Source organism: Thamnophis sirtalis, unplaced genomic scaffold (genome assembly GCF_051295495.1).
Source record: "Thamnophis sirtalis isolate CommonGarterSnake01/CBP01778 unplaced genomic scaffold, rThaSir2_p1.2 scaffold_4, whole genome shotgun sequence".
Taxonomy (NCBI): Eukaryota; Metazoa; Chordata; class Lepidosauria; order Squamata; family Natricidae; genus Thamnophis; species Thamnophis sirtalis.
Genome location: NW_028261384.1, coordinates 120673766 through 120698503, shown reverse-complemented (window position 1 = coordinate 120698503; position 24738 = coordinate 120673766). Strand labels below are relative to the sequence as shown.

At 43.3% G+C, this 24738-nt stretch overlaps 2 protein-coding genes across 3 annotated transcripts; both read left to right on the top strand.

Annotated features, from left to right (window-relative positions):
• The first annotated feature begins 3686 nt into the window (after window positions 1-3686).
• On the top strand, window positions 3687-7598 carry LOC106546560 (crk-like protein). Its single transcript, XM_014063453.2, has 3 exons — window positions 3687-5438; window positions 5726-6181; window positions 6920-7598. Exons 1-3 carry the CDS (start codon window positions 5265-5267, stop codon window positions 7043-7045), a joined length of 756 nt encoding a protein of 251 aa, XP_013918928.2. The 5' UTR covers window positions 3687-5264; the 3' UTR covers window positions 7046-7598.
• A 4252-nt stretch (window positions 7599-11850) lies between these two features.
• Window positions 11851-24124, top strand: ALDOA (aldolase, fructose-bisphosphate A). 2 transcript variants are annotated; one of them, XM_087713992.1, is made up of 9 exons: window positions 11851-11952; window positions 18107-18232; window positions 18374-18585; window positions 19734-19788; window positions 19915-20075; window positions 21854-21937; window positions 22103-22277; window positions 22709-22908; window positions 23680-24124. In XM_087713992.1, exons 2-9 carry the CDS (start codon window positions 18121-18123, stop codon window positions 23773-23775), a joined length of 1095 nt encoding a protein of 364 aa, XP_087570118.1. In that variant the 5' UTR covers window positions 11851-11952; window positions 18107-18120; the 3' UTR covers window positions 23776-24124. The 2 variants fall into 2 exon arrangements, with proteins under 2 accessions (XP_087570118.1, XP_087570119.1); XM_087713993.1 differs by lacking the exon at window positions 11851-11952 and adding an exon at window positions 16930-16951.
• The last annotated feature ends 614 nt before the right edge of the window (window positions 24125-24738 follow it).

Sequence of the window (24738 nt, the reverse complement as noted above, 5' to 3'; positions counted from 1 at the left end):
GCCTCATTTAGTTTGCACGTAGGCCAACTTTTTGCTGTTGGGGCCGGAAGCAAAATTCTCTGCAACGGTGAAGCTTTGTGCTATTATGCCAAGCTGCCTGGAGCCATTAATCTGTTTGTGCAAGGATCCAGATAGCCCAGCTCACATGTCTGTAGCTGCATAATGCTATTCCTCACGTAGGTCAACAAATTAAGGCAACTGCTATCTTAGTTGCTGTCTTAGCAGCATAGCCAGAATTCTTTCAACAGGTCAAACGTTGCTCTCCAAAGCCACGATTCTTGATTCAAAATATCAGTATACAGCATCAAATGAGCTACTCTGTGTATGTGTGTGTGGGCGCACATGTATTTATGTAAACACACATATTGAACTAAGAGAAATCCTATGCTTATTTGAGTAAAGATGATCTGCAAATGACTTGAGGGCAAAACAATTTGAAGGGCAATAGACAAAACCAATGTAAATATGTAATGAGGATTAAGGTGTGAGGGCCTTTGGTCTTAGCTGACTTAAAAGATAGCTGTTATGCCTCCCAGTCCGACATATAATTAAGTCTAAACATTTGCGCTTTAGTCAGATGACCTTATAACAAGGTTAAAGCCCACTAAATTATGACTTTTTATTATGGTGACAAAGATATGCAATTGAAACAAATTGATATGGTTATGTTCATTCCACAGGTAAGCATGGTTTGCTTCACTATATACTGAATAAAAAGAAAAACATGAAGACAAAAATGAGTGGTACCAAATAGAAATTGTTCAGGGTATGTAAAATTCTGAAATTGGATGAGAATTGTCATTATGCAACATCCTTCTCTTTAAGACCCGGACACCACCACCATCAGCCTTAAAATTTTGGAAAGTTGTTAGGGGTTGGCTTTTCCCCGGGCACTTGAAATAGCTGGAGAAATACGAATTGTTGGATTAAGTGTCTGGTTCTTCTTGTTCATTGTAGGGTTTTATTGTGTTTTATTGCCATTAGCTTCCCAGAGTCGTATTTCATGAGATGGGGAGCCATAGATTGTGTGTATGAGAGAGAGATATATATAAGATTTAGCCAGAGGGTTGAGCCTATAGGGTGATGATTAGAGGTCTTAATTCTCCATTTCTACCTTAGAAGCCAATTGGTTCTACATACTCTAGTCCTGTCATCTTGACTTGGTGCAGCTTTTATAATTACTGCTGCTACGGGATGCTATTATCAGATGTCCTGCCTTTAACCCTAACATGTAAGATAGATAGGGGACCCAGAGCCTGGTAACCTGCTTGGTTAACTTAGTGGAAAAATAAGGCTGATAAAAATGTCATAAAATTATACAGCACTGATTTGGTAGGGTGAAATGTGAGACTAGGGAAATCAGTCCCCCCACTTCCTCCTTTGGGAGCCAGATCAATATCACAAGGTGTACACAGATTTCACAACGTTTAAACATAAAACAAAATGTTAAAAAAGCTTTTGCTCTAATTTGAAGTAAACATCAAAGGTGAAGATAAAAATATGAAGAAATGTGAAGATCACAAACAGCATCTGAAGAGAATTTCCAGTTGGGAAAAATATGCAAGAAAAATTAAAACTCCGCTAAGATTTACAGTCACTGATCTGCTACAGAGAAAACAGACCTGAGGAAAGAGGAATGGGGGGAGAGAGAGAAGAAGCTTTTAGTTTAAATTTGCTACTTATTCTTTAGGAATAAATAGATCACTGTGGAAAAAATTCCATGCTAGCTTCCCTGAATTTCTTAGATTCTTAATTCCAGCTTCTGAATAGAATAGAATAGAATTATTTATTGGCCAAGTGTGATTGGACACACAAGAAATTTGTCTTTGGTGCATATGCTCTCAGTGAACCTAAAAAAAGGATACATTTGTCACGAATCATAAGGTACAACACTTAATGATAGTCATAGGATACAAATAAGCAGAAAAAAACTCTTTTGTCTAGTTGTTCGGTTCCACCACAAATCCGCAGTAGACTAAAGCGCGCTCGACGAAAGCGCGTACATGACGTCATCACAGCGCGATGAAAACGGCACGCTGTGAGCGGTAAACTTAAAATTAACGCGTAAATCTAAACCTAACCCCCCCAAACCTAACCCTAAACCTAACCCTTAACCTAACCCTAAACCTAACCCTAAACCTAACCCTTAACCTAACGCTAAACCTAACGCTAACCCTTAACCTAACCCTAAACCTAACCCTAACGCTTAACGTAACCCTAACCCTAACCCTAACCCTAACCCTAACCCTAACCCTAACCCTAACCCTAACCCTAACCCTAACCCTTACCTTTATGTGAATCGGCTTGCTTTAATTTTATTTTAATTTTAATTTAATTTATTTTTAATTTTGTCGCGCTGATGATGATGTCACGTACGCGCTTTGATCAGGCGCGCTTTAGTGGACCGCGGTTTTGACGGGTCACGAGTTGTTCTAGTGTGCAGTGCTCTATAGCGTACTTTTGAGGGTAGGAGTTGAAACAATTTATGTCCAGGATGTGAAGGGTCTGTAAATATTTTCCCAGCTCTCTTTTTGACTCGTGCAGTATACAGGGGGCCTCTGGGAGTATACAATATACAGAAAAAGTGGGCATCTGGGAGACAAACTTGAAACCTCCACCCTTTCATGGGTTCAGTCACAGAACTTTATTTTCATTCAGTATTTACAGTATTTTCACACTATAAGACGCACCGGATCATAAGACGCACATTAGTTTTAGAGGAAGAAAACAAGAAAAAGAAAACCTGCCTCTGTCTCCCAGTATCCATCCAGTATTCACCTGGCTAACTTCCTTGCAGCAAAACGCAAACAGCCTGGTCAGCTTCAGAATATTATTGCAGCCCTAACACACGGTTTGTCAGGGCTCCGCTCTATTGCGCCCACCACTGGTCAATTTAGCTGTGCCGCCAGGCAGTGCCGGCGGTAGGGTCAGGGATCGTTGCTGCCTTTCACTGCCTATCGCCACGATCACTGCCACTGCCTATAGCCGTCGCCATTTGGTAACTTCTTGAATTCCTCATACTTTACAAAATTGACTACATATTTCATATTTTCGTATACTTTTATAGGGACACGGTGGCTCACTGGCTAAAAGACTGAAGTTGTTGATCAGAAAGGTTGACAGTTCAGCGGGACACAGTGAGCTCCCGTTACTTGTCCCAGCTTCTGCCAACCTAGCAGTTTGAAAGCATGTAAAAATGCAAGTAGAAAAATAGGGACCATCTTTGGTGGGAGGGTAACAGTTTTGCGTGTTTAGTCATGCCGGCCACATGACCACCATCTTCGGATAGTGTTGGCTCTTCAGCTTAGAAATGGAGATGAGCACCGCCCCGCCTAGAGTCAGGACCGGCGAGCACATATGTGCGAGGGGAACCTTTAGCCTTTACCTTATATACTGTTAATGCTCCATGTACTCTACGGCATATGCCAAATAAATAAATAAAACCCCATTTGTCCATCTTTGCAGCTACAAATCACCTTCCCACCCACCCCAGTTCTGGAAGGCCATCCCCACAGTGAAGATGGTGACAGCCCCTTCCCCTTAGAACCCTTTTGCCAACCTTCAAGATGGCTGCAGCTGCACAACCCACCCACCCCCCGCTTAAACAGGGGAGGGGGAGGAGGGTGGGTGCGTCACTTTCCCATCAGCCCTCCGGCAGCTGCAATCCGGATTGCGGGCAGCGGTTTCGGGCAGGGGCGGGTCGGCTGCCCGCCAGGACTTCCAGGCTTTCCGAGTACAGGGCCGGAGTGATAGGCGCCATGCCGCGGGGGGTACCCGGGGAAGGCGCGGGCTGTTGAACGGGGGAGGGGGTGCCGCGGGCGAGCCCTGCCGCGTCCCGGGGTAGGAGTGCAGGGGAAGCGGGGAGACATGTGCAGCCCAGGCTTTATTGTAGAGTCCCAGCGGGGGACCCTCGGCAGGGCGCTCCGCTGACTCGGAGGATGCCCTGGGCGAAAGAGGCGCTGGCCGGTTGCATCAGGGAGTTACGGGACTGCGATGCCGCGGGGGAGACGTCGCCGGGCGGGTGGAGATAAAATGGGGGTTTCGGGGTCTCTCTGCCTGGCGGAGTTGCGGGTGGAGGCGTAGTGCGGCCGGCTTCGGAGGCAGAGCTAGATGGCATCATGTGGGATGCTCCCCATTTAGGGAGGGGGGCGACTCGGGGGCGACGGCTTCTTTTTCCTCTGCTGCAGTGGGGCTTTTTTGGGGGGTGGAATAGAAGGCGGGTCAATTTCTGATGTGCCAAGAGGCCTTGGGGAAACAGTTTTAATTAGCTGAGAAGCAGCAGCTGTTAATTGGGGTGCGGTGGTTTTCTCCAGAGGGCGACCTAGTAATACAAGGATGCAGGGCAGAGGATGCATTCGATCTGTGGCGGATCCACTTCAAGGCTTTTGTGGGTTAAAGGCTACGTGGGCATAGATATTCTTCCTTATGATGGGTTTGTGGTTCTGGGGAAGATAATGCTCTCCATTTAGGGGCCTGTGAACCATGCCAGCTTTGTGAAAAATTAGGGCTTTTCAAATTTGACTTTAAAAGGAGAGCACCCTGTTATATATATATTTTTGGTTGCTGATGTCTCATGTGATGCTTCATGTTAATTTAAATGGAGTGGAGATTTTGTAGTCAATCTATTCCTTTAATTTTATCTGGATATTAAAAGGCACTATATTGATTCCTGTGTAAATGTATTGCTTCATATGATTGTATTGTATGTTGATTTTTTGATGGAAGCTACCTTTGAGTAGCTGGTTAATTCTTAGTCAGATTGATTGTAAGCATAAAGCGATTTATTGTTGAAACGGTTTACTGTTGTTGAAAGTGTATCCCTCCTATTCCATTATATTCAAACTGGGAAATGTAGGAAAGACTTAATAATTGCTTCCCATTAATGATAACAATTTGATTGCAGAAACTTTATTTGCATTCCTGAGATATTACTTTTTTTTGTTCTGGGAAATATTTCTATGGTGTGGAAGTGTGTGGGAAAGTAGATGTCGATACGCTCAGGAGATAACCAAGTTTGAATAGTAGACAGGCTGAAAGATTTTGGGGTGGAACTACCAGTATATAAGAAATCCTGGTCCCTTGCAGAATTACATGTCTGATTATTTAAAGGTCCTACTAAACTACTGAAAGAAGCAATATTCCAATGCAAACATTCAACAGGGTAGCTTTATTTCGTAAAGTGTTGTTAAATACTGGAGCAAAACTTACCAGGTTTTTTTAGGAATAACGTTCAACAAAGAGAGTGGTGGATTTTTCCACCTTCAATGTTCCCCCAAGCCATGTCTGCTTTTGGGGATGCTCATGAATGGTATATGGGAGCTCTGAGTCGCCAGGAAGCAGCTGCCTGTCTCCAGGGTCATCGCCATGGGACTTTCCTGGTACGGGACAGTACTACATGCCCTGGCGACTATGTCCTCTCCGTCAGTGAAAACTCCAAGGTGATTTTTTTTTTTTTTTTGGTATAATCCTAATATCTGATGGGGGGGGAAAGAAACGGAGTACTCTTCTGGAGAGAGAGTACCCGATACATTTAGAAGAGTGACTTTTAGACGTTTGAACTTTAGTGTCCAGAATACTTGGCATTGGAGCATTTTGGGATTTTAAGTTCACATACCTAGAGGGATGCATCCTAGTTGGTCAACATTGATTGTTCCGTCATATGAATTTGATGGAAGGTTTGGGATAGCAGGCTTATTATGTTTCTTTGCCATTCTGTCTCTTTCAGGTTTCACACTACATCATTAACAGCCTCCCTGGGCGTCTACGGATTGGAGAGCATGAGTTTGACGGTTTCCCAGCTCTTTTAGACTTTTACCGCCTGCATTACCTGGACACTACCACCTTGGTAGCCCCCTTGGGACGCGTTGTAGCCCCTTCCTCTGCCCAGCCGCCTCCTGCGGGCGAATGGGTCCGTGCCCTCTATGACTTTGTTGGCCGTGACCAGGAAGACCTTCCCTTCACCAAAGGGGAGCCTTTGCGAGTTTTAGCCAAGCCAGAAGAGCAATGGTGGACAGCTCAACGTGCTGATGGGCGTGTGGGTATGATTCCTGTGCCATATGTCCAGCCTTGTCCATATGCTCATCCCAGCAGCCATGGCGCCCCCCGACACGCTCCCGTAGTAGCCAGAGCAGTGCAACGAAGGGTGCCTGGTGCCAGTGACAAGACAGCATTGGCTTTTGAGGCAAGTCAACAAGACAGTAAAAAATAAATATTTTTTTAAAAAGGGTCAGGATGATCTTGATCCTGGAGGATGGTGGGGTGATCTGGTTATTATGTATGTGAACGGGGATTTATGACTCACAGTAGTGGTGATATAGATTAATGATGAATCTTCAGCAATGCTTCCTTTGTTGCCAGGAGGCATGGAATTATGGTCTGCCTCCCCTTTACCTTTAAAAGTTTTAATGTCAGGGGGAGAATGCAAATTATGCTGATGGGATTATTCAGCAAAATGTTGAGTAGAACAGCCTTGTTGGTGAAAGGATCCAGGCTACAGACTTCTGTCCATGCTCTTAAAAAGCCCAATGCAATGATTAAACTTATTTCCTAGGACTGAAGGATGTGCAGGGGAGGGAGTTTTTAAAATCATAATAAACTGAACGTGCTTGGATTCTGGCGTTCTTAGCAATCTAGTTCCTTCATGTCAGTATTTTTGCAAATTGGAAATGTACTGGCCTGGAACCTATTCCGCATTTGAGATGACCACTAAAGGAAGGTAAAAAGCCTCATCTGTCAGGTATTGGGGGGAAAGAGGCCATTTTTCACCAGCTTGATGCCCAACAGGTGTGGAAGCTGTTTGGCCATGTCTTACAGGAGTTATAATTCTAGCACAGAAGTTAGGAAAGGTTGAGATGCTAGGAGAGTGCAGAAGGGTGGGTGGTCTTCTGACCTTGGCTTTGTGTCTTATGATGTTCCACAGGTGGGTGATCTCATTGCAGTCACCAAAATGAATGTCAACGGCCAATGGGAGGGAGAGCTGAACGGGCGCCGTGGACACTTCCCTTTCACCCACGTCAAAGTCCTAGACTCTGAGGAAACCAGCTGAACGCCCAACGGACCACCTGAACTGCTGCTGACCCTCACAGGATCACAATGCTCTGAATTCTGAATTCCCTTTGAACTTCTTGGACTTTTTGATGTGTGAACATTAAATTATGACCTCCTCAGTAGACTCTTGTGATGATCCACCTCAGTTCCCTGGATGTGGGTGCTGGGACCATCTTTACCTCCTCGACTTAGGAAAGCTGCTCCTTGATAACATTATTCTTAAATGCTGTTGTAGTTGATTTGTTATACTTTGATTTTTTCTGGGCTTGTTCCTTTTTGCTTCCTAAGAACTTTACTGCTTTGGCCTTGTGATTTTCAATTATATGCCCTCGAAGTTGCTTCATTTGCATCCTATGACCTATGAAACAAGAAGCTCTGAGCTTTTGTGAGGAGCCTTTATCTCCCTTGGGCCTTGCCTGCTTGGAGAGAACTGGCCATATGCTTGGCTTTGACCAGATAAACAGAACTGTGCCACTTCTTATAAGACCCCTGCTCAACTCGTTTGTCTGTTCCAAAACTGCCTTGTTAATTAAAGTTTCCTGCTAATTATTTCTCAGCTGTTATGGACTTCTTGGGGGGGGGGTTGGAGGATGGATCTGGGGAAAAAGTAACAGGGCTGCCATGGTAACTAGCATCACAACCCAGGCCTTGCAGGTTGCCATGGGGAACTGGATCACAGCCTATAGCTGCAGATAGGCTGAAGATTGCAGCAGCATGCACCACAGGTGTGGTTTGGGACCTCTTGATCTCCACCTGTTGTTCCATCAAGCTTCCCTTTCCATGCGTAGGAACAGCTCCTCTAGCTCACCGGTGCAGTATTTTTCCTTACTAAATTATAAGCAAATGTACTGATACTCATGGCCTCTGCTTGGTTCCACCACAAAACCACGGTCGACTAAAGCGCGCTTGACGAAGCCGCGTACCTGACGTCATCACAGCGCGACGAAAAAAGCACGCTGTGAGCGGTAAAGCTAAAATTAACGCGTAAACCTAAACCTAACCCCCCCGAAACCTAACCCTAAATCTAACCCTAAACCTAACCCTAACCCTAACCCTTAACCTAACCCTTAACCTAACGCTAACCCTTAACCTAACCCTAACCCTAACGCTTAACCTAACCCTAAACCTAACCTTAACCTAACCCTAACCCTTACCTTAACGTGAATCGGCTTGCTTTAAAAGCGCTTTTTAAAGCGCCCTTTTTTCTCCACGGTCGTATTTGTCACGCTGCTGATGACGTCAGGTACGCGCTTTAATTGGGCGCGCTTTAGTGGACCGCGGTTTTGTCGTGCCATGCCTCTGCTTAGGTTCCCCACTCCCCTCCCCTCAAATAATATCAGCGTCTCTATATTGATCCATTTTCTGACTATACATGGTGTAGTAGATTCAAAATCCAGTGTCCTAGAAGAAACCTAGTATCACAATTCTCAAAATGACTGCAGTGATACATGGCTGGAGATGTCGGTCATGTAGAATTAATATTTAGAAACTAAACTAATCTGGTGCATTGTAATAGATTGATAATAACTTTGACACAAACCAGAGACAAATAACACATTAAATAACAATTTAATGTGATAGGCAGGATTTTTTCCCCCTGAATTTCTCTAGGTATCTAAACATGTAAGCCGGTGGCAGGCATTTTCTGTGGCTGAGATAGCCTTAAGACTTAAAAGAGGCCCAAGAACTCATTGAAAATGTACACTTAATACTCTGTATTTTCTGGCTCACAATGATAGAAAACCTCATTCTAAGAGTCATAAAAGAGCTCCTAGGATATGTGTAATTCTGATACCACAAGTTACCCGCTTCTTTTATTTATTTATATACATATACATACACATACACATATACACATACATACATACATACATACAGACAGACAGACAGACACACACACACACACACACACACACACACACAAGATTCATTGAAGCATAGCATTCTGGGCAAAAGCCTTAGGCTCTCCAGCGTTTTTAAAACGGTATGTTGCTTTTACTCCTATATTAAGCCAGCGTTTATATTTTAATTTATATTCTTGGCCCACAATCTAATTCTCTGGAATAAGTGGGAGTAAATCTGATCCTAATCACCTTCAGGATAGCTCTTTAAACATTTGATGAGCACTCTTACTATGTCCTTAATAATTTGCATATCTGAAATCTTTCTACGTAAGTTTTTGACTGTAGATAATTTTATAAAATTATCCAGATATGTGGCTATGTTAAATTTTTTCAGCAAATCAATAAAGGCTAGCTTTGTGTGCTGGATGCACAAACTTGCCAAGGACATTTAGGCCTGTTAAAATAAGTACAGTATTCTTAAGACAAATCAGTGCAGGCCTAGTGTTATCAAAGGGTGGATTCACTCATATTATCCAATTGTTGAACTATGATTTCTTAAACAAGCCATTTGAGTTAATATACAATGTTAAAATAAGGGATAGTGTGGCTTAGTGGCTAAGACACTGAATTTGTCGATTGAAAGGTCGGCAGTTTGGCTGTTTGAATACCCAGCACCCTATAATGGAATGAGCTCCCGTTACTTATCCCAGCTTCTGCCAATCAAGCAGTTCAAAAGCACATTAAAAATACAAGTAGAAAAATAGCAACCATCTTTGGTGGGAAGGTAACACGCTCTGTGTGCCTTCAGCATTTAGTCATGCTGGCCACATGACCACAGAGATGTCTTTGGAAAGTGCTGGCTCTTCGGCTTTGAAACGTTAATGAGCACCGCCCCCTAGAGTTGGGAATGCCACATAGCACTAACCTATACAGTGATTTGTTTGCTTTGAGATTAATGTGATGTATAAATCCCCCATTTATGTTAAGTCTGGTTTGGCGAATTGTGTAAAAAATACCTGTGAGAATTTAAAACATGACCAGATTGTCAAAACAATTTCTATAGGATGTGATATATTCATGCAACAGATCAATAAGCTGAAAACTATAGATGATCATATGTACTAAGTCCCCATAACCTTTCTGTGGATAAATTGACAAGCCACAAGGAAATATCTTGCTCGTGTTTACACTTGCCTCACCCAGAAACATGCTTATGTAATGTAAAATGAGAGCACTTTTTTCCCTTCAGGCAAACATTGCAGAATGCATTTCTGTCCACCTCATGCTAATGAAATGTTTGCTAAAAAACCATCTGATTTATAACAACTCTAGTGCAGCCATTTTCTTCTGCCTTAATTATTGGGTGGGGAAGAATATGTGTGATTTCCAGTTCTTATTCATAGCTGAAACATGGTTTGTTTTAATTCAGGTAATCCTCTACTTAACAATGTTTCATTTAGTGACTGTTGTAACTTACAAATGGCACTGAAAAAAAAGGCTTGCAACCGGTACTCTCAGGATTGTTGCATCTCCGTTTTCACATGATCAAAATTCTGGTGCTTGGAAACCAGCATGTACTTATGGCTGTTGCAGTATTCTGCGGTCATGCGATTACCATTTGCAATTTTCCCAGCCAGCTTCTCACAAGCAAGGTCAACGGGGGAAGATGGACTTGCTTAACGATCACTTAACAACTGCAGTGATTTGCTTAACAACAGTGGTAAAAAAGGTGGTAAAATTGGGCATAACTCACAACCACCTCATTTAGCAAGGGAAATTCTGGTCCCAATTGTGATTTTAAGCCAAAGGACTTCCTGTTAAAAAGTTTGTTGGGTAGCCATACCGGTCAGATTCTATCTATCACACATGGCTGATGAATTACAAGTGCTGGATCCTCTGTGCTGGCAACAAATTGTTCACTTAGTGGTTTAGTGGAAGGAGGAAACTCTGACAACATTAATGTATGATTTATACTACATGCATAATAGCTTTATCAGAACTACACAAGACTGTGCAAATTTTTTCAGTTCTCTGGAACTGTTCCTCAAGAGACAGTGGCACAAACACGGGGGATGAAAGGAGAAATAGATGCATTCAGAGTTGAGCAAGAAGTAGCAATGTCCAAAAATAAGACCAGGTCATGCAGTGTTGCTTAATATGTCTCTGGAGAAGCCTTAGTTTATGGAAGGGACAAGAGAAGCGTCTAAATTTCCGGCATCCCTTACTGTTGTAAGCTGCCCAGAGTTGCCTTGTGGCGAGATCAGTGACAAACAAATTTAATAAATAAGCAAACCTTTAGTCCTGAAATCAAAAACTGAACCTCCGATCTGCTTCCTATCCCCCCAGCGGAAGATTTGTCTTCGAATTGTTTGCTTTTGCATTTCTTAGGCCTACAAAGGAAAAAAAATGTCCACTGATTCTTTGTGCCTGCCCTTCTTGTTGTGTTGCAGTTGGCAGCCTTGACCCATTTAACTCTCCGGTGGTTTAAAAATGCTGTTCCCCTCAGAGGACAGTAGGGGGCATTGACAATCTTGGCATCCGGGGGCCCAGGAGCAGAAAACTGAAATCCAGTAGAAACAAGAAGTGAGATACCCAGAGAAGGTGATTTGGTAAGAGAGGATTTGTTTTTTGTTTTGCTGATGGCAGGGAGGGGAACTGGAAATCTTGGAACTGGAGGATCTGCCAACCAAGTGCCTCTGAATGGGGGGCAAAGAGGGCTGGAAGGAGTTCAAAGAACAGAAAGTGTGTTGCAACTGAGCGATACCTCATGGATGGGGGTGGGGGCTGGCCCTCGGCCCTTTCTCCCCCCTCGCCCTGTGATCCTCTTGCTGTTCCTTGCTCTGCAAGGAATGTCAAGAGCCTCGTGTTTCACCTGCTCAGGTCCCCAGGCCTATATTTAGCCTGGCCAGCAAAAGGTCAGGAGTTGGGGAGAAGGTTAGTCCCGCCCCGCCCAGTGACTGCTCCCTCTTTTTATAGCCGTCCTCCGGCCTTTGCCTCTTGCCAGTCAGCAAGCACCCTCCGGAGCTGTTGTGTCTCGCCAGAACCCCCTGCTGTATCCACGGTATGGGATGGAGGGGAGGAAGGGAGAAGCTGGGATTTCGATCTTATAGTTTTAGAGGGGAGCAAGGCTGACAAGAGAGAAGTTGGCTCTGCTCTTCCATTTTTTCTCCATAGCAATGGAGCCTGGGTGAGTGGAACAAAAAGACTTCCCCGATTGCAACTCCCGGGGGAGGGGAGTTGCAATCGGGGTTCTGGAAAAGATATGGGTCACAATGGCTGTGCTGGACAAATTGAATTAAATTATCTGCAGATCCACTGCGCAAGTAAAGTTCTTCCCAGGCTCAAAACTATCCATCTCTTATTTTGATTATCTTTTTAAAATCTTTCTTAAAATGAAGAGGGTTTTTTTTTAAAAAAAAAATTCTGTTATTTCCCCCCACAAGTTTTATTTGTTATATTTATATTCCACTTCCACTGAATAGTTTGAGAGCTGGGTTTTAAACAATTAAAATCCACATATTTGTTATAATATTCATCACAATGCTATTAATAACTATATATCAATACAATTACAATAGTATGTAATATCTTCATCATTTTCTGTTATTTTTTGACAGCCAAACGCTCTCTTTCAATCCTCCAGGTCATTCATCTCTTCTTCCCTTTAGGCATTTTAGATATAGTACTTTGCGTTTGTGTGTGTATGTGTATGTGTGCTGACTATTTGAGAAGTTTTAGGTTCCAGTCCTGTTTGGAGTTGGGTATATCTGCTCCTTTTGGTACCAGAAATATATTGTTGACGTCTCAAACTGTGTATTAGCTAACATTATCTAAGACAATTGTTTCTTCCTTTTGACTGGTATGACTTGCAAAAAGTACAAGTTGCTGGTTTGAGGAAATACTGCTAGCAGAATTTCCTGTTCTGCAGACCATGAATGTTTGTGGCTCAATATTTTCTCTGCATTCTTGTAAGGTATATAATCTTCCTGTCTATAAATGTATGTCACCTGCAATCTAAGTCATACATCTATACCCATGCTGCTATTTTCCACTTTCTCTTTTTTCCCCTTGCTCCTAAACATCTTCCATCCTTTTTTCCAGGACGGTAGGATAATTTCCATGTAGAATAATTTATATTGCTCCTTCTACAGCATCCATAATTCATTTGCAAAAAAAAAATCTATAGAGCTGAACACACTTCATTGAAATAGATAAAGATAATTGATTTCATACTCTTTTAAGTATGTCCATGCCTCAATCCAACCCATAAATGCAATGCATATTTTCATTTTTTTAAATGTGCCCACGCTTTCTATCCTGCATTAAAATCAATTAATGTTCCAGACTATATTTTTTATGTATCACTTGTACAAATGATTCATGAAAATGTGAGAAAGACTGTCTACATTTTTGGCTTGCTAAATCATTAGCCTGGTAGACCTTTATGGATGGCTTGCTAGCCGGTTATGTTAAAAAATACTTCATTTGCCATAAAAACCAAAGTGAAAACAAATAACATATATACTATTTACAGTGCTAGTGTTGTACAATTATTTTTTAGCTATGTTGCTTTTATTGGTTTTACTGAGGTAAGAAAATTAAGGAATAGTTTCGCATAAGAAGCTGCACAGGTAGCACGTTTCTTCAGGTATCCTTGAGTCCCCGTCACAATCTTGGGAGTAGAACTCTGCACTACAATTTGTTGCAAGACAATCTTACAGCAACTTACTGTGTTATGTGCTTTTGGTGCCAGAGTCCATTTCATTCAAATGATAAAACTGCTTTTATGTCATGAATTTGATGTTCTTGCCAATCTCCAGAAAGGCTCTCTTGAAGCTGAAGATGAATGCAATGAATTGAAAGTTTATCCGTTTTCCTCCCACATTCCCCTCACTCTGGAGCTGCCCCCCCTTTCATTTCTGCACTGGGGAGCTCAGCTGTTCACACTCTTGTTTAAGCCAAGCTATGAGAGGAATTTTGGGGGTCTGGGAACAGCGAGTCAAGTTACTAGGTTTCATAAATCCTGAAACCGATCAGAAAATATTACAGTATTGTGGACTGGTTTAATTGCTGGCTTCTCTGCTTGGCATCTGTTACATATCTGATTTAGAGAAACCCCCAAAATGGATAAGAATAATTGCATGCAATATAATTATCTATTTTTCAGATTTAAAGACCGAGATACCATTTGTAGGACAAAAATATGGCAGCATCCCTTGGAGCAGCTGTCTCCAAGAATTGCATCTGTTCAAAAATTATCCTTCAGTTTTGACAGGGCTACAGAAAGGACCATAAGTGGCAGGGGCGAAAGGAGGGGGGCTCCCCACTCTGTCCCCTACCACTTGCTTGCTACGTGAGAGCCTGCACACAGCCTGTGACTCAGCAGTTACCGTAATCATCCCAAAAGAAGCCCACTTTGGATTCAGCCTGGTTTAGGGTAGAGGCTATCCTTTAAAAAAAGTTTTAGGTAGGGATTAAGAAATTCAGGCAACTGGTGAGATGCTGTTACACTGAGAGCAGAGGGGGCGGGCAGAGCCACCTGTCTCCTGTCATAAATCAAACAGCGGTACTTCTCTCACCTCCGAGGCAAATATTTCTCAACCTTAGCAACTTTCAGATGTGTCTTCAACTCTCAATCTGAAAGTTGCTAAGAACTTTTAAGAAACACTAACCTAGTCACTGGGGCGTTAGATAAGTCACTAGGAGTGCTGCTTTCCACCTTGGCAAATACTTCTTTGCATTCTCTTATCTTCCATTTGTTGTTTCCTTTAACAACTGAACTCACCCAGAAGAATAGGCAGCACTGTTGCAAGACTACTCAGCAGTTGTACCTTGATGTTAATAATCTGCCTGAAAACTTCTAGGAATGTTTACATTTATGTATGATCCTTACCCAGAAAATTAGTAGGCCTTTCTACTGAATGTTTCACCTTGAATATCCAACAAGCAAATTGGGAAGATGCATTAGAATCATGAGCGCGATTGTGTTCATGCAATTCAGAAATGGATTGTACCTAAGGCTTCTTTAAGTACAACCAACATCACCCTCCCCAACACACCTGATTCCTAAAATAAATTCAGATAAATTCCTTCTTTGCTTTTGAGCAAGCAGAAAGTATTTTGCCACTCGCTGTATTTCTTCAAACAATAAACATAGATTTTGAGAAGAAACTGATTGAGATTAAGGTAGTATTCAAACTCAAATGACTTCCTTTTTAAAATACTATTTAAAGCTCAATAGATGATAAAAGCTTGACTGTATTTATCAGTCATGGACTGTGGTCATGTAACTGTAACCATGTTTTGTGGAATTAACGTAATATATTGTCTTCACACCACTTGCTAATAACTATCTTATCAGGAGCTGCATTGGTGCAACCCAGGAAGGTATTATATATAACTATTATATATTTACTCCTTCATTTGCCAGTCATAGGTTCTTGGAATTAACACTGCTAGATTGGCACAGAACATGCCACTTAAGTTTATCTTAAAAAAAAAAAAACCTAACTCCATGGTCTCAAGCTGCTGATCCCCTGACTCCTTGCATTAAAGCAGTGTTTCTCAAACTTGGCAACTTTAAGACAGGTGGATTTCGATTCCCAGAAGTCCCCAGCCCAAAATTTTCCTACTGTTCAAGAATCCCTCCATCTGAACTTGCCCCTATCTATAATGTTGATCCTGAAGATAAAAACCACCATGCAGGCAGCACTGGACCAAAGGCTTGCCCTAAGGGCCAGCATCTATTTCCATTGTGGCTCATCCATACCAGAGGAAGGTTAACAAACAGAAGAAGGGGTGGGTGGTGGTGGGGTGGGTGGGGGCCAGCATCCATCTTCCCTGGCCACTGGCACCAAGGAAGCTACACTGCCTTTGCTGTATTTTGTGTCAGGAAGGTTAACAAACAGAAGAAGGGGTGGGTGGTGGTGGGGTGGGTGGGGGCCAGCATCCATCTTCCCTGGCCACTGGCACCAAGGAAGCTACACTGCCTTTGCTGTATTTTGTGTCAGGAAGTTCCCCCACTTAGGGGCTCTTTGGAACATCTGGTGATTCCAAGTTCCAACTGAAGTGCTTCAGCTTTGCAAGGCTTGGGCAGATGTGGCAGGCACCCAAAATTTTAGGATTTTTCCGCCCAGGTCTATTCATTGGGAGCCTCTTTTCTTCACGCTCCTGCTTCCCTCTTATCACTTCCATGGCGTTTTGCTATCTTTAAGTCCATATATGCCCAGGGCATTCTTTTCGGTAGCTGAGATCCAGCACTCATAGATGGGCCAGGGTGTGGTAGGGCAAGATCCAGAAATAGTCCTGTGTCCTTCAGGAAGGACAGAAGCTGTGCAAGGAAGAGCGATCGGGTTTCCCCTTGAAAGGTCAGTACTGAAATTGAAGTTGGAGAGGATATTAAGGAGAAACGGGGGGGGGGGGCAACCCTACCACCAATTTGATGTAACTTCAGCAGTTGGTTGTTGTTTTTTTAATTCCTTCATGCTCTTTAACTGCCCTTCCATACCACTACAAAAGGGTAATGGAAGAGAGACGGTGGCTATATCTTTTTCACCGCCCGATACTGTGTCTGGAGATTCCAACCTAGGTTTTCCCTTGCCGTTAGATTGCCATTAGAAAACCACATCTTATCGATTGTGTAATTTTACTGCTTAGATTATGCAGCAGTAACCTTTTTCCCCTTCTTTTTTGCACAATCACGGCCAAGACGTATAAATGATATACCCTGCCTTTTTTTTCCGTGCGCGACTCAACAGAGCCATCCGCCCACGCTACGCTTCGTTTCCTTGTGTGGTTTTTTTTTTTTAAAAAAAAAACTTCGTCGTGATTCAGGGAAAGAACTCGGCCCCTTTAAGTCTCTTCCCTCTCCCCTCCCCCCTTAATGAGTCAACTTCTCACCCTTTTCCGCCTAAGTTACGTGACGTTCGATTTTGGAACGTTGGGGCGCTCTGCGTTTGATTCGAGCTCCTCACTCGGATTTCGGGCGCCGTAGCCATCTGTAGCTTCTGCTGCTGCTTCCCCGCGCGCACGCGTTGGTACTTTTCCGAAGGAGGAGACCGGTGAGCCATCTTGATTTGGAAGGTGGAGGGGTCGGGGGGGGGGGAATAAGGGAAAGAATGATGAACGCTGCTGCAAAATTGGGGAACAATTCTTAATTTATCTCCCTGATTCATTTTTTTAAAATGCAAGAATCTTGTATTGGAGAGGTAATATTTGCTGAAGGGGAAGGGAAGAGAAGCCACTGGGGAAGGGGCGCAGGAGATGAAATCACGTGGCGAAGTTTAATCTGTAACTGTTGCGCCAGAGAATTGAGGGATGTGGAATTTTGCCTTTCTTCCTTCTAGTATAATTCCCAATCTTTAAAAAATCAGATTTTGCGTCCCAACCGTAACCTCGTCTTTATGCTTTTGGGTGTTTTTTTTCTTTCTTTAAAAAAATCTATAGTAGTTTGCAGAACGAAAGATGAGACTTAAATGCAAAATTACTGGCTGTACCGGAACATTGGGGTTAGGGAAGCTGAAAACGGGAATAAAATATTTCTTTGTCCTTGAAATGCCCTTGGCTGGGTTAATTCTTCCCTTTACAGGAGAACTTAATATTCTTGTTTTCAGTTGGGGAGGGCTGCTTTTAACCCGAATGGAAATCCTCCTCTAATCTCTATGGTAACATGTTCTCTTAAAAACATTACATTTGGGGTGCATCAGGGATAGGTGTATGGTTGTGTTGCGGGGCGGGGGGGGGGGAACTGGGACAAGGAGACCTGATCATAAATGCACAGCCATGTGAACCATTACAATCGCTGGAACGGAAATCATGGCTCAGAATGAATAAACATATTCTAGGAGGTGTCCTTTCCCTAATTAGGAGAGCCTTCAGATGTATCCCACTACAATTGTGATGCTGGACCTCTGCTGGCTAACAAAGATAGCGTTGCATTCCAACCTACCCATAAAGCCCCAGAATTGGGAAGGATGAGATTAAGGCTCCCCTGAGCATGTGCAGAGTGCAAGAATTGATAAAACACAGAAAAACTTTGTATTTCCCCTGCCCCCCCCCAAAAAAAAAGTATCTTGAGTTATAAGTTGGGGCTTAAAACTGTTGCTACTGCTATGCTTTTGGGAATTGAGAGAAGCACCTGGGTCCCACTGCTGATCATCCTTCGGCTACAGGATCTTGTTACCAAGCCATTATTAACACTTCCTGCCTTTCTCTAGTTTAGTCATTCAAGATGCCTCATCAATACCCAGCCTTGACTCCAGAGCAGAAGAAGGAGCTGTCAGAAAATGCCCTCCGCATTGTGGCAGCTGGCAAAGGCATCCTAGCAGCTGATGAGTCTACTGGTAAGAGCCAAAGGGGTACAGCTGAGAGGCAGTTGGGCTGGGTTTGGGGAGGCGGGGGTGGGGGGGGGATGACTTGCAAAGGCCTGCAGGTCTCAAATGGAGCATTTGACCCAAATGGCTGCTTTGTCTTTTGCCTCTTAGGCAGTATTGCCAAACGCCTGCAGTCCATTGGCGCCGAAAACACAGAAGAAAACCGCCGCTTCTACAGGCAGCTGCTCTTCACCGCAGATGACCGTGTCAACCCTTGCATTGGTGGTGTGATCCTCTTCCACGAGACCATGTACCAAAAAGCTGACGATGGGCGTATCTTCACAAAGGTTATTAAGGACAAAGGTGCCCTGGTTGGCATCAAGGTAAGCATCTGTTGGGTTTCAATTGGGGGTTTGCAAAGCCTAAAATTGGAATGGAATGGTCTGAACAAATCTGGAACATAATGCGAGGAACAGAACGTTTGATTTCACCCATACCTAATTTTCTTTTACTAAATCGCATAAGAAAAATGGTGGATGCTGATGGATGCTAATATTCATTGTTGAACTTTTGGGATGGAACTGATTGGAGTCGTGATCCAAGGTATAGGAGGCCACTGGATTGGAGAAAATGGGTTTCAATAGTCCCTCTCATAACATACCTAGATATTGTCCCTGAAGGAAGATTCTGTATAGGAAGGTAGAATATGCCACGTCTTTTGCAATGTTTTATGCTTAACTATGTTGAACATAATTGCCCTTTTTTCCCCGTGTAATGATGGACAGGAAGTTTTTTGGATACACAAAAGTAAACACCGGAATCTTTTTTATGTGTTTAATGGGGAACCAACAAGGGAGGACAGAAAGGGTGGCTAAAACAGGAGATTGACAACTGTAACAGATATTCAGAGTGGTGCCTTTATAATCTCTTCATTTGGATCAGCTATTGTTTCCTATTTTTACATTCAGTTAATTGATAGATTAAAATTCCAAGGTCTTATGTACTTACTTAAAACTAAATGAATACCTCTCTCATCAAGTGAACCAATAGTCCTCTTATTGGCATGGTTTTGCTGAAGACTAGAAGTAAGTAAAATGGGTCACATGACTGCAGGACGCTGTAAACAGCTGAAAGTAGAAGCCATAAACATGGCCAAATGTTGCTAAGCACCTTAAGTTTGGTCATATAACCGTAGGGAGAGGTGCTGTCAGGACTTCAAATTCAGGTCGTAAACCCCAAGGTAGGCTTGTCATAAATTTGAATGGTCACTAAGTCACAGGTCATAAGTTGAGGATTACATATATGAGAAGTTGGACCTGAAGGATGAACTAGAGAGGCTGCGAAAAGTAAGTGAAGAATCTTCAAACTTCCAGGGCTCTAATAAAGGAACCAAGAGACACAGCTGACCACCCATGGGGGTGAAAGTGGGATTTATGTACTTCTGCCCTAATCACTCGGAAACTACCGTGTGAGAACTGACCAATCGGTCATCAACTTGACAGATATTCTTACTTTGTTCCATCCATTGCAGGTTGACAAAGGTGTTGTCCCTCTTGCAGGAACTAATGGAGAGACCACCACCCAGGGTGAGTAAATATGTGCGAGCAGGTTATAAGAGCCGATATAATGGACTCAACCTAGATTCATGTAGCAATTGAACGTTCAGGTTGAGGCATTCAAAGAAGTTCATTCTTACAATCTCTAATTTGCAGGTCTGGATGGCTTGTCTGAACGCTGTGCCCAGTACAAGAAGGATGGTGCTGACTTTGCCAAGTGGCGCTGTGTCTTGAAGATCACTCCCACCACCCCTTCCCACCTATCCATCATTGAGAATGCCAATGTGCTTGCTCGTTATGCCAGCATCTGCCAGCAGGTGGGCGCACAGCAACGTCCTGGCCGTCGCTGGATTGCGGCCACTTTTTTTGCTTCAACGATGATCGATGCACCCACTCATATTTAATGGAGGGGACAGCGTCATAATGGAGCAAATGCAATTCATGGAACAGAGCCCAAGTTTGATCTCTTTCTAAAAATTCTTAGCTGGCTGGGTTGGTAGACAGGCTGGGTTTCAGTTAGCTCGACACAGCTCTGTGGAGCAGAACTCCCTAAATTAATGTCATCGTTTAGCTGCCAAGTATGTCTCAAGAGGGTGGCGTTGAAATTGCTGTTTTGTGGTCTTCTATCAACAGAAATGGCTCTGGGCAATTTTGCAAGGACATTCATTGTCCTTATTTTGCCGATGGAGTTAGATACTGGATTGTAAATTTTCCTTGGGGCGTACTTCAGTAAACATCCCCAAAGATATTATGCTTCACTACTTATAATCTCGCAGACAGCATGAAAGGAAAGGAATCTGTTTGAGGCGTGTTTTTTTTCCTTTTGAAAATAGATGGTTGTTCACAGCAAGGGTTATAATCTGTAAATGCCCACATTTCAGGTTTTTCCAAAAATCGCCATCAATCTGTAATTTGAATATGAAGAAGGGAAAAGGGAACCAATGGATAAAAAACCATATTAGCTTTACCTACTGAATTTATATCTTACCTTTTGCTTGAGCAAGAATTCAAGGGGGCTAAGAAAATTAAAAACTGCTAATTTGAAAATATATGTGTACTTAAAAGCTAAATAGTCCTCGACTTATGACCATAGTAGAGTCCTTCTCCATGGTGAAAAGTTGTGACAATGGAAAACAGATTGGTCACGTAACTCAAGAGTTCCCCAACCTTTCTGGCTTTGTGGAACACTGGTGGGTGGAGGTGGAGAGGCAGTAGTAGGATGCAACCAGCTTAACAATCAGTTCAATGAGTACACGGGCCTAATGCGCTCAAATGTGCCCAAAATATAGCGATTTGAAGCTCAGTTGCTTACCTTCTAAGGCAGCATCAGTAGGTACAACAGTGGAGGCATGGAAATCAGCTGAACCAGAAAGAAGGAAATATAGGACAGGATAGCGCAGGCGAGCGGGGCCAACTGATCGTCACTACTAACAGTTTGTCTGAACCAGACCGAACCAGTAAAATGCCACCTCTAGGGGGAGGGGGTGGTTCCATGCGAGTGGAGGGCACATGTGCCCACTGTGCAGGCAAATGGAGCGTGTGCCTTCATTTGCCTATTGCTTGCTCAAGTGGGGATGTGCACGCTCGCTCGCCACTTCTGCGGCCCAGTTCTAAACAGCTCAAGACCCCGGTAGTGGGCTGTGGCCCGGGAGTTGGGGACCCCTGATGTAACTGACTGGATTTTATGGCCTTGTTCGCGATGGTTTAAAAAGCTAGCGATTTTCTAAATAACGAGAGGGAGGGTGAGCGAACAAGTTTCTCAAGAGCAACATGGGTTGAGGTCTCTCCCAACAGAGAAGACACAAAAGAACAGCATGAAGTTCTTAATGGCCAATAGATTTGAGAGAAGAAGCGGGAAGCCCTTCAGGTAGTAAAGCCGTCAGCCATTTAGGATTAACACCTTAAAAAGTGCTTAGGAAGCAACTGGCAGTTGTTGGTGTGGTGCTGCACACTATTCCAAAATTGAACACAGCCTGTGATTTGAAAAGGGGTTGTGCATTGATTTCTGAAATGGGTTTTTTTTATTTTATTTTATCTTGTGCATTGTCAATTTGGGGTTCTAATCATCGTCGGCTCTCTTTTCCCTGAACCGCAGAATGGAATCGTTCCTATTGTGGAACCAGAAATCCTTCCCGATGGTGACCATGATCTCAAACGCTGCCAGTATGTGACAGAGAAGGTGAGGATGGAGCTCCTCTAATGGGGTACAGTGGGCATGGATGGGAAAGCCTTTTGCGTGCCTTGTAACTGGGAAAAGGAAGCTCCTAATGCAAGTGGGAATTCTTTTGACAATGGAAATCTTACAAATTATTTATATCTTCCCTTGATTTAACTCTATGGACAGGTTCTGGCTGCTGTGTACAAGGCCTTAAGTGACCATCATATCTACCTGGAGGGGACCCTGCTGAAACCAAACATGGTGACACCCGGCCATGCCTGTACCAGCAAGTACGCAGCTGAGGAAATTGCTTTTGCCACTGTGACTGCCCTACGCCGCACCGTCCCTCCAGCAGTGCCTGGTAAGAAAAATCAAACTTCCAATTTTCTGCCTGCTTCTAATCCCAAAGCGGGTTATGTAGACACATGCCAGCCATAGAAGATTACCGATGCACATTTGGGCTTCCTTGTTGCACTTTATAGCAACAAAAGTTATTAATATGTTAATTTCTTCATTCTGGGGGATCTTCGGTTGTGTTGGGACTCCGAAGCTAGAACTTTGGGAATTGCAGATCCTACACATCAAGAAAGCTGACCTGTGAGATTATTAATGACATTTTATACCACGCAAAGAATGGAAGTGGTTCGTTTGCTACTGGAGTCCTATAATAATGTGTTCCCCCTCAACTTCCCCATTTTGTCAAGGTGTACTCCATATATATATATATTTTCATAGACCTTAAATCCATGTTTGGTTCTGCCTGGCTTACTCACATTCTTCTTTTGGTCACAGGAGTCACCTTCCTGTCTGGAGGTCAGAGTGAAGAAGAGGCTTCCATCAATTTGAATGCCATCAATAAGTGTCCTCTGCACAAGCCATGGGCCTTGACCTTCTCTTATGGCCGTGCCCTGCAAGCTTCTGCCCTCAAGGCCTGGGGTGGGAAGAAAGAAAACATGAAGAATGCTCAGGAGGAATACGTCAAGCGTGCTTTGGTATGTTTCATCGAGCAAGGTGTAACAAGGGGTTGTCTTGATTGCTGAAAAGTACTAGGGTAATCCATGAATGAGAGAGTTAAAATTATTCAGTTTCCCCAAAAGTTAAGCATACAGAGTTTTAGACATACTTTTAAATTAAGATGAGGCAAGAAGATTAAGCAGAAAAAGCCAAATAGTGAAACAACTTTAATGGGAATGATTTGTGATGTTACCATAATGTAAGAGTCCTGGTGGTGCAGTGGTTAGAATGCAGCATCGCAGACAAACTCTGCTCACAGCCTGGAGTTCGATCCTGACAGGCTCAAGGTTGACTCAGCCTTCCAAATTCAGAAAAATGAGGACCCACATTGTTTGGGGGGTGGGGAATATGCAAATAATCCTGATGTTGCAAACAGACCCGAGAGTGCAGTAAAGCATTATGGGGCAGTATATAGATCTAAGTGCTATAATAATAATTTAATATAATAATTGCTATATTATTCTGATGGTCACACTTAACCCAGGAGCCTTTTGGGGGAAAGAGGTTGAAAGTGGGAGGAGTGGTCTTGTATTTGCCAGCAATTCTGCCACAAAAGAGGTTTGTGGGAAAGTTAGGTTCCTTGCAATTGTCTCAGGAAGAGAAAGGACTTTACTTTGATAGTTAGCCTCAGTTTCTTCTATGGCTGTCCATGAGCTCAGTAAGGCAGGGAAAGTGAAGCAATGTGCTGTTTCTACTTTTGACCTGGGACATGTCCTACTTCTTTCTCAATGACTTTTCCTCCCTTACAGGCCAACAGCCTTGCCTGCCAGGGCAAATATGTTTCATCTGGCCAAACGGGAGCAGCTGCCGCCGAGTCTCTCTTTGTCTCCAACCATGCTTATTAAAAATCAGAGGCTTGGTTACGTTGTCTGCTCTCTTGTTGCTATATTGTGCCTGGGCTACTGTGATGTCTGCTGACTGTTTTTTAACCTATTCCCCTTCTCCCCTCACCCTCCCCTGCCCCCTTTGCCAGCTTCTCTTGTAAGAGAAAGATGTAAATCTTTGTCTTGAAGTGAAAAACCTAGAAGTTCTGGTGTATGCTCTTCTCTCACACATCCCCATCTTTGTATGTGAAACCCAGCTTCTTCTGGTGAACGACACTCCCGGTCTGCGGCCAAAACATCAAAATGTCTCCGGAGCAGGGACGCCTGACTTGCAGACCTCTTGAAATAAAAGTCTATTTAAACATTGCAAGTGCCTCTTTTTCTTGTCCCTCTGCAGAACTTGACCAAGGTGTCTGCTTTCTCCACTACCCCAGTGAGGAACAGCCTTTTTCCAGTTAACAAAAAAATGAGTCCCGTCATTAGGTAGAAAGACCACTTAAGACCGTTTGATTAATGGCAATTTGAAATTGCAACGTACTGAAAAAAGTGAGTTGCAACCTGTCCTCACCCTTACAACCATCACGGCGTTCCCCACAGTTGCATGATCAAAATTTGAGTGCTTGGCAACTGGTGTGTATTTTGCCTCGTTGCAGCAATCTTGGGTCACATGATTGCCATTTTGTGACCTTCCCAGATATCTTCAATAGAGGAATCTAGGTTCGCTTAACAACTGCATAATCCAGTTAACAAGATGCAGTGATTCACATAACCATGACAAAAAAGTTCATAAAATTGGGTGCAACTTGCTTAACCGCCTTGCTTAACAAGGGAAATTCTGGTCCAAATTATAGTTATACGTTGATCACTAGTTGTAGGCTCTGGTTCTCAATTTCTTCGTTCAATTGTTTACGGTTATGGTTTCTCTGTCCCTCCATCCCCCCACACCTTGAATTTCATATCTATTTCTGAAACAGTCTCTTGTTT